Below are 9647 nucleotides of genomic sequence, written 5' to 3' on the forward strand. Positions count from 1 at the left end.
AACTCTTGATATAATGACATAAATCAAGCAACGTGGTGTCCCCACAGGCACACGTTTTTATCTTGGCAATGTTATCAGACAATATTTTGTCAATGGAGGCCGCATATTGCTCATACAATACATACAATCGAGCAATACATACAATCTTATCTTGGTTTCTCGTTCGGACATTAATACTTCAAACATAATTGTAATTAGTAATCAACTCCTTCGGTCCACAGCAATGGAATTGATCACCTTTTTAATTCCTTATAAGTAGTTTCAAAAGTATTTTCTTGATTTTGAATTCCATTACAAGGAATTGCATATTGTATTTGGAATTAAATACATGGAAGTGATGTTTTTAACACTGCCAAAATTCGTTATATGACTTTGGTGGTACTTTGCGAGCCTCCTTGATATATTTTTTAGGCGTTAGGAGTGAACGTCAAAATGAAAGCTGAAATAAGTAAAAAAGTTAAAGTTCGGGCGGAGCCGAATATTAAATACCAGCCACAAGTATAAAATATAGTTTGTTCTCTTTTCCAAAAACTACCGCTGTTGTTCAGTTAGACATAATGTTATAAATTTATATAGTTATGTATGTATATCACGTCTATTTTCCCAAATCCCATAATAATGTTATTTGTTTTTAAGGAATTGTTGTTATTATCAATTTTGAGTCCTTAAATTTCGAAATATCGTTGTTTGAAGCCCACTTTCCAAAATTTTATCATAAACGTTTTTTTTGCTAAAGAATTATTACAAACACCAATTTTGAATAAATTAGCTTCTGTACTTCCTGATTTATGGAAGATTTCGTATTTCTCTAAATTACCGTTATAGGGGATGTGAGCATGGTTAATGTACGATTTTAAAAATTTTCAGCCGTTTGGTATATTTGCCAATGAGGCCAACAACTGTGCCAAGTTTCGGAAAAATTGGTGGGGCGGTTACCAATACATACACATGCAGTCATAAGTGGGCGTGGCTACGCACATTTTCCAAAAATTTAAATTGTAAATATCAATTTTGAGTGAATAAGCAAATTTCAACATGACGAACAGAAAATCAAAAAATGTTGCGTTTTTGTAGAAATTTCCCACAAACGACTTGTCAAACCTCCACAGAGCCCTCTTAATGGTACAATAGGTTTGCGCTAAAAACATGAACGAACGACACAAGATCACCCAAGAACAAGAGTGAAAAAAGCAGGTTCTACGCCAACTTGTTTCGCTCGTAAACGAAAGAAAAGTAAATAAAGCCAAAAAACAGCGAAAACCAAAAGTGACCAAAAATTATTGACAGCCAATTTTATAACACAATTTAGGTAAAATTACCCATTAAGATGCTTTAAAACGTGTTGTCATGTGGAATTATCTTTTCTTTAGTTAAAGAAATGTGTAAAATAGTGGTGCTTGTGATGTGAATAAATGCTCAGCTGACGAGCCCGCTTTCGCAAACTTTTTTCTAAAAACCAGTTATAAATGGATCGTCGCGTTCTTGCGTGATCTTGTTGTTGATTCATGCGCTAAAGAGAAATTTTGTCTTCTTTGATAAACCGCTTGTGCATTTGACTCTTAAGATAATTGAATTTATTTAGAATACGGCAACTCTACGTAGCGAAAGAAGTGATATACCGGATGTGCCATTCGGTACTAGTTTGTCACTCGCTCATTACTCGTTCCATTACATCGAGTTATGAAAAGAATTTTTAAACGTACTTGGGGACGGTCGTGACATTTTGTATATTTTAACTTCTTTTGAAAAACGTAAAAATTTGAAAATTCGCTTTAAAGTGATAACGTAGTAAACGAGCATTGTTTTTTGATTACAAATCACTATTAAAGTAAGGAGTTGAAACATAGGAACTTCTACATTTTTGGTGCTAATTATCTTCATTTTATTTCTCGGTGGTTCTCCTTTGTCATCGCTCTTCGTCGCCTCTATCGTTGGTTCGTCGTCTTCACGTCGACGACAACTCGTGTGCCCGAACCATTCCAACGTGCCTTTGTTTTGGCGACGTGCGTGCGTGTATGTGCACCTTTGTGAATTTCGTCGTTTGCTAAAAACTCGCCGAATATCTGCAAATTCGTTAATCGCTACTCGCTGAATGTCTGACGATTGCTGTCTACATTTTCATTTATTACCTATGTGGTACTGAAAAATTATTTCAGTAAAATTACTTCACAACTAAATTTGTACAGAGAGAAACAAGACAAAGTAAAGTAAAGCTGAAGCATTGAGATAAATTACAGCGATAGGTATCGTTGTAAACTACGAAAGAAGGGAAAGTGAGCAGTTATTTAATTGAGAAGAAAAAAAAAATAAAACAAAATGACATCGCTGGAACCGAACGTGAATCGCCTGCAGAATTTCAAAAATAAGGGCAAGGATCAAGATGTAAGTAATTAAACACAGATTAGTAAAGTAAAATATTTTCCAATGAATTTGTGAACAACGTTTCCGCCTATACTTCAATGATGCTGCTAGGTGTGCAGTTGTGAGACAGTTTAAGCACGGTGATGAGCACATGGGCATTGACAGCATTGCGGGGTAGACACATGTACACTGTATTGCAGCAACGGGGCTTAAAGTGCGCTACACGTCGCCTTGCACCCACCGTCCTCGTTACCATCATTTCTGTTGCTGTGTGCCCCCTTTTATGCGCTGGTGTTGGCCATGCGCCCGCCACTCGCCAATTCCATTTGCTTCTTGTTCATCGAGGTGCTCTGTCTCCATGCAATTATTGATTTTCGCAATCTTCAAAATTCTCTTCATGTGAACGTCATGGCAGAGTGTATTAGTGGAAGTCGTGTTAGTAGTGGATATAGTAGAGACTATCCCAAATTCGCATATTTTCCCTATTAAAAAATGATAAAATGCGTAGAAACATCTGCTTTGTTTTATAGGGAATGGAATTTGAACTTAAGTGTTTTACATGTCAGAAATTCGCTTCATAACTATATATACATAGATATTTTTTTTTTAATGAAAGGGGACAGTAGGAATCTTAAATTGTTATTATCGTCTAACTGTGATCAACCATTCACTCGCGGTCTATAAATGTGTTCATACACAAGTACATAACACACATACCTATGTGCGCTCTTTGATTCCCCTACAAGAATTGTGTGATGGAAACTAACACATTCTCATTTATCTTACTAACACATTTGCAAATTTTGCGTTGGTTAAAAAGAGACCAATATATAAGGCCATAAGTTGGAGGAAGACGGAAGATCATATGTACACAAATGTTTACATCAGATTTTTCACACTGCCCTTTAGAATGTGATAGAAACTTGTAGGTAGCCAGTGACAGAAATCTCTATCAGCCTTCCCTGCAAGAACAGTGACTATCATTTGACAAATCATTTGATGGGCAAGACTGATGGAGATTTCTGTCACTGGCTACCTACAAGTTTCTATCAAATTCTAAAGGGCAGTGTGAAAAATCTGATGGAAACTTTCGTGTACGTGTGATGCTTCATCTCCTTCTGGCATATACGTTTTGGCATAATGCTATACTGCTCACTCCCATTGAGTTCGGCATTCAGATTTGAATCATCAGTGATGTAAATCTTCGACAATTATGAGTGATCAACCTTGATAGAAATATAAGTCAGCAATGTGCAATCAAATTTGATGTAATAACCGATCATTCATGACACATCAAGTCTGACAGGTTTGCCTATCATTCCTGATTATTCACAGCTGATGTAAAAATTCGTCAAGTCTGATCTCTCACGCATGATTAGAAAGCTATCATTAATGACACATTTAAGACATATTTTTTTTTTCTTTTATTTTCATAAAATCTTAAGACCTAATTATTAATCATTAAAATATTAGATGATAAATAATTAATGTCTTACGAACATCAACCAGTATGAGTTTGTTCAGTGGTTTTCTCTCCCATCTTCCGTCCCAGTTGAATTGCAGCAATGTTTCGTCCGTAAATAAATGTTTAATGACGCTGCCTACGTCCTCAGACACACCTTTTGTTTTTGATATACGTAATTGACCTTTGAAAAATGTATGTACAGCAATTAGAATGGATCTTTTAATTTTGTTTCTATTAAATCCACAGCGCAATAGGACTGCAGTGGTAGAGAACTAGCGATGTGATGCAATTTTTTAATATTGGATTCGTAAATCCTTTTTTCTTGCTCATGGCGGTATTAAAAGCTCTTTTATTCATTTTAAATGAAATATTTTATAAAACTTATCTTTATTTTTCCACAGCACTTTAAGTTTTGAACATCTTTTCGTTTTGCGTCTTTCTTTTTTCTGTTGATGTGCGCATTTGAACTTCTTCAGTACCAAGTACTTTATAATACGGTTTTATTTATTACGTTTATATATAAAAATAATGTCATACCACAATGGAAACTTTTATTTTTACTTACTATTGCTATGAGCGGGGTCGAATAATGATAAAATTAAAATTAAACTAATTAAGTTCAAAATTATATCCAAGTACTTCAGTACTCGACATTATTTGGCAGGTACAACTACTTTTGTTGCGCACAAAATGCAGCCCTAGTGAATCTTGTGGTTACTATGGCAACCAACTACCGTTACTTCTATCAGCATTGACACTCACTTGATCGATCAAATGACAGTCATTCCCTACGGAGCCAAACTGGCATATAAAATTTTGCATATGTGTTAGTTTTCGTTGAGAATGTGTTAGAGTTTCTGTCATTCGCGTCTTGTAGGGTTGCCAGTCAAATGATTTGTCAAATGATGGTCACTGTTCTTGCAGGGTCGTAGCTACAAAGCTTTGTATGGTATACAAGATTTTCAACTGGTTCTGCTGTTCGTGTTTGTGTATCACGTGTAGATGATGTTGTTTCGTCTCTTCTGCTATGTATTTTTTGCTCTTTTCAGTTTCTAAAAAATTTAATTATGACGCATTTGTAGCTATTTTCGCGTTTTTGTTGATCGCAATCGCTTTTCACTTTTTTTTTGTTTGTGCTACAACGTCTTTCGCATGTGTCATTTTCATCCCTGGGTTCCACGATGTTGCGAATAATTCTTGGCTGGGTTATCTAAGTCTATGGTATAAGATCAACGTTTTTTATAGGAAAAATGGTCAAACGAAAGCCCACGAAATTTTAAAATTTTGCTAAACTTGATACAAATTATTGGCGAATACTGCTAAATCCTGTTATGCATGTTTCCATTATTGTCGAACACCTTGTTGACATTTCTAATTTTTTTCGCAGTCAATAGGAGCAAATCACTTAAATTTTGTTTGTTTTCAATTCCAAATCTATAGTATGTAATAAAGAGGTTTCTAAAAATTACTTCATAAGAAATCGGTATTATATCTGGTTTAATTAGATCTTATAAGGGTGTGGGACAAGTTCCTGCCGAAAAATGCACCCAGTGTGGTCTGAGCGATGCCCAGAAATTAACGTTTACGCTAGAAAAAAATTTTTAAATGCCTTAATTATCCCTACTTCAGTAGTAATCTCTTGCTAAATGCCACCATTTCATTCATTTGTTGAAACATATTAAAACAAATACTAAAAAGAAGTTTAATTCATGTCTATGGCAACTTTTACTTCCAGTATTACTTTACTCCAGTCGCAAGGGGCGGGTCCTTGCACAATTTGAAGTATGTACATATTTTTATGAAGGTTATATCTGCCACATTTTTAATGAAAGCAAAAGAAAAATCTGGCTTGATAATGAAATGTTTTGACTAAAATTCTTCTTTGAGGTAAAATTGAATGGTTCACTAGTCACATTCATTTTAATAATACATAGTTACAAAAAACCTTGCAAACAAAAATTGGAAATTGTTAGATATTTCTTTGAAAGGAATTTTATACATCAGTTATTTATCTGCATACATAAATACACACATATGTATATTAACAAATATCGTTCAGTGTTGTATATGTTCCGAAGACAGAGTTTTAATTTACACACATCACATTCTGGAGTCAAATGTCCCACTAGTCACAAACGAAGACATCAAGTTTTCATGACAGACTTTTCATTGAGTGTATTTCCGTGGGCGTTTTTCTTGTGGTTATTGATCAACCTCTTTCACATTCTCAGTTATTTGATTTGTGCGATTTTTCTGCAGTATGTTGTCTCAATTTGATATTTTACAAGCAACAATTCCCCGTCGCTGTTAAATAAAATTTTTCTTTATAAGCCGTAACCACCTGCCAGCGTACGAGCGCTGTATAAAAGACAATCTATACTCCACCATAATATTTCAGTCAATACTGATTTATTTTCAATTTATATTTTCGCGTAGGAGATGCGGCGTCGCCGCAATGAAGTCACAGTGGAGCTGCGCAAAAATAAACGCGAAGAGACGATCCTGAAACGTCGCAATGTTCCCAATATGGATTCGAATACAGACGAAGATGATCAGCTGCCGAATACAATCAACCTGAAGAAATTGGCCGAAGCGGCTGCTGACTCATCGAAACCGGAACAACAATTGGCTGCCGTGCAGGCTGCACGTAAGCTCCTTTCTTCGGATAAGAATCCACCAATTAACGACCTCATCAAGAGTGACATTCTGCCGATTTTGGTTGATTGTCTAAAACAACATGATCACACAATGCTACAGTTCGAAGCAGCCTGGGCTTTGACCAATATTGCATCCGGTACTTCGGATCAGACCAATCAGGTATAGTTAAATTTTCGTACTTAGCACTACGTATTAATAAATACAGGAGGCTTTTCAAAATGTTCTTGAAACATGTACTACGTTCAAATTAAAAGCATTTACCTTGTTATAGGGTTTAATTAGTTAAATTAAAATTGTTGATTGAAAACCAGGAATGTGTCGGCAAAATTTCTGGTAAGACTAATGGGCCTATTATGTAAGGCGACTGGTAGCCGATGTGCAACGATATACTAAGATTTGCATTTCTGTCGGTTACTGAGTCCAGATGCGCAGATGCGTTGTTTACCGCTTATGACAATTTGTTGTGTAAAGTAAATTCGGATGTTGTCTGCGTTTTTCTGTATACTGAGATTGATCGCTATGCATAATACAAAGTGCGAACACTGGTAGATATTGCTACTATACCGGCAACTAGATACCAGTCGCCATACATAATAGGACCATAAAACAGTTAGCGAAAAGAAACATACAAAATCCCATGAAGAAAAAGTGAAAAAGCTTTTAACATAAAATGAAATAAATAAATAAAACAAGAGCAGAAAAAATTCAATTAGTCCGGACCGCATGATGCTGCTATAATTTGTGGGAGATTTTATTTCTGTTGTCCGTGGAAAAACGAGGCGATTTTTTGGCAAGCAAACAATTGACACGCCCTATATTAAAAGTTAGGTACAATCTGAACACCCTGATTAAAAAAACACCTGTTCATTCATTTAACTAGCTAGTTTTTGCCAATTTGAATTTACTCTTAGTCAATGCGCCTATGTACCTAATTATTGGATGGTATTAAATCAATTTTTTTTCTGGAACAAAGTCTACTTATTTGTTGTTTTCCCATAACGTTAAATATACGCGAAATACGCAACAAATTCGCCGTATTTTTTTCCGGAGTAAATTTATTTGTAACTTTTATTTTTGTAGGTGGTTGCTGCTGGCGCAGTGCCGCTCTTCCTGCAGTTGCTCTCTTCGCCCGCTCCCAATGTTTGCGAACAGGCAGTTTGGGCTTTGGGTAATATCATCGGTGATGGACCGGAGTTGCGTGATTACGTAATCAAACATGGCGTTGTACAGCCACTGTTGTCGTTCATTAAGCCAGACATACCAATTTCTTTTTTGCGGAATGTTACATGGGTTATTGTGAATTTGTGCCGCAATAAGGATCCACCACCACCAGCCGCCACCATACACGACATCCTGCCCGCACTAAATGTGCTCATCCATCATACGGACACCAATATACTTGTAGACACTGTTTGGGCAATTAGTTATCTAACCGATGGTGGTAATGATCAAATTCAAATGGTGATTGAAAGCGGTGTCGTACCCAAGCTGATACCATTGCTGGGACATGCGGAAGTTAAGGTGCAAACGGCTGCTCTACGTGCTGTCGGCAATATTGTGACCGGCTCAGATGAGCAAACACAAGTGGTGCTCAACTACGATGCGTTGTCGTACTTCCCAGCATTATTGTCGCATCAAAAGGAGAAAATTCGTAAGGAAGCAGTATGGTTCCTGTCAAACATTACGGCCGGTAATCAGTCGCAAGTGCAGGCGGTCATCAATGTTGGTTTGCTGCCGAAAATCATTGAGAATTTAAGCAAAGGCGAATTCCAAACACAGAAGGAAGCTGCCTGGGCAATCAGTAATTTGACAATTAGTGGTAATCGCGATCAGGTGTTCACATTAATCAAGGAGGGTGTTATACCGCCCTTCTGTGATTTGCTCTCCTGCCAGGACACACAAGTTATCAATGTGAGTATGCATATTTAATATTAATTTGTTAAAATGCAAATGATATCTTATTAATTCTTAAATCGTTATTGAAATTTGCTTTTTCTCGCAGGTTGTTCTTGACGGACTCAACAATATGCTCAAAATGGCCGAAAATCACGTACAGGAGGTGGCTAATTTAATTGAAGAATGTGATGGTCTCGAGAAGATTGAAAAACTGCAAAATCATGAAAACGTCGAGATTTACAAGTTGGCATACGAAATCATTGAGCAATACTTTTCGGATGAGGTAGGGAACTCGACATTATTTTCATTTAATATCTAAACTAATACGTTAGAGCAAAATGTTTCCCGATACTTATATTATTCTCTTTTGTTTGTATTACAGCCGGAACAAGCCAGCCTCGCACCCACCAACGACGGCACACAATTCCAATTTGATCCGAACGCTGATAGCAAATTACCAATGAATTCTTTTGACTTTTTGAATTAGCACGGCTGCTGTGGAAACAATAAAATTTTAAACATAAAGCTACTACCACCAACAACACGACCGCGACTAGCACCTTAAAAACCACCACCAACAACTCCAACAAAAAATACTGTTGAGCCATCAAGCGCCAGCCAATTGACGTATCAAATATTGAAAACGACAACACCGGCAGCGACGGCCAAGTGTTGAACTGACTGACTGACAGCAAAGATAAATTTGCAAAACAAAAAAAAAAAATAAAAAAAAATATAAAAAAAAAAAAAAAAAAACAAAAAAATGTATACACAGACAACAAAACAAGAATAGTAGAGAAGTAACTTAACAAAGAAGTAGCAGCAGCAAAAGAAAGATTAAGCAAAGGAGAACACAAGTGGCGACAGCGACAAAACATCAAGAGAACTGCACTGCATAAGCTGTTGTTAGCTAACATCACACACACACTTCAAATCTATTTACATTGGAAACGCCACGAGCGTGTAGCGTGCAGCAGCGACAGCAGCAGAGAACAATGACTATGGAGCCACAGACAGGAATTACACGTATGAATTCAAACTGCGACAAAAACAACAACAGAAATAGAAATTGTCAAGAAGTTCGCCAGTCCAAGTTGATTATAATTATAATTAATATTATATGAAACGAAATTATATACATACATATATATGCCTATATATACATGAAATATTTTGAGTTTAAGGATTGTAGAGAGAAAACGAAATGAAAAAAAAAATCCACAACCACAAAAAGTCTACTGTCACATCAACATAATTTTCATCATCA

General features: G+C 36.2%; 1 protein-coding gene across 2 annotated transcripts; it reads left to right on the top strand.

The window, feature by feature from the left end:
- The first annotated feature begins 1656 nt into the window (after positions 1–1656).
- Positions 1657–9549, top strand: LOC118739030 (importin subunit alpha-3). Of its 2 annotated transcripts, none has more exons than XM_036470130.1 (6): positions 1657–1828; positions 2157–2382; positions 6263–6643; positions 7565–8395; positions 8487–8663; positions 8763–9549. In XM_036470130.1, exons 2-6 carry the CDS (start codon positions 2317–2319, stop codon positions 8865–8867), a joined length of 1560 nt encoding a protein of 519 aa, XP_036326023.1. In that variant the 5' UTR covers positions 1657–1828; positions 2157–2316; the 3' UTR covers positions 8868–9549. The 2 variants fall into 2 exon arrangements, with proteins under 2 accessions (XP_036326023.1, XP_036326015.1); XM_036470122.1 differs by having other exon boundaries at positions 2187–2382; positions 8763–8967.
- The last annotated feature ends 98 nt before the right edge of the window (positions 9550–9647 follow it).

The sequence above is a fragment of the Rhagoletis pomonella genome, unplaced genomic scaffold (genome assembly GCF_013731165.1).
Source record: "Rhagoletis pomonella isolate Grant_MI unplaced genomic scaffold, Rhpom_1.0 Rhpom_scaffold_00001, whole genome shotgun sequence".
NCBI lineage: Eukaryota > Metazoa > Arthropoda > Insecta > Diptera > Tephritidae > Rhagoletis > Rhagoletis pomonella.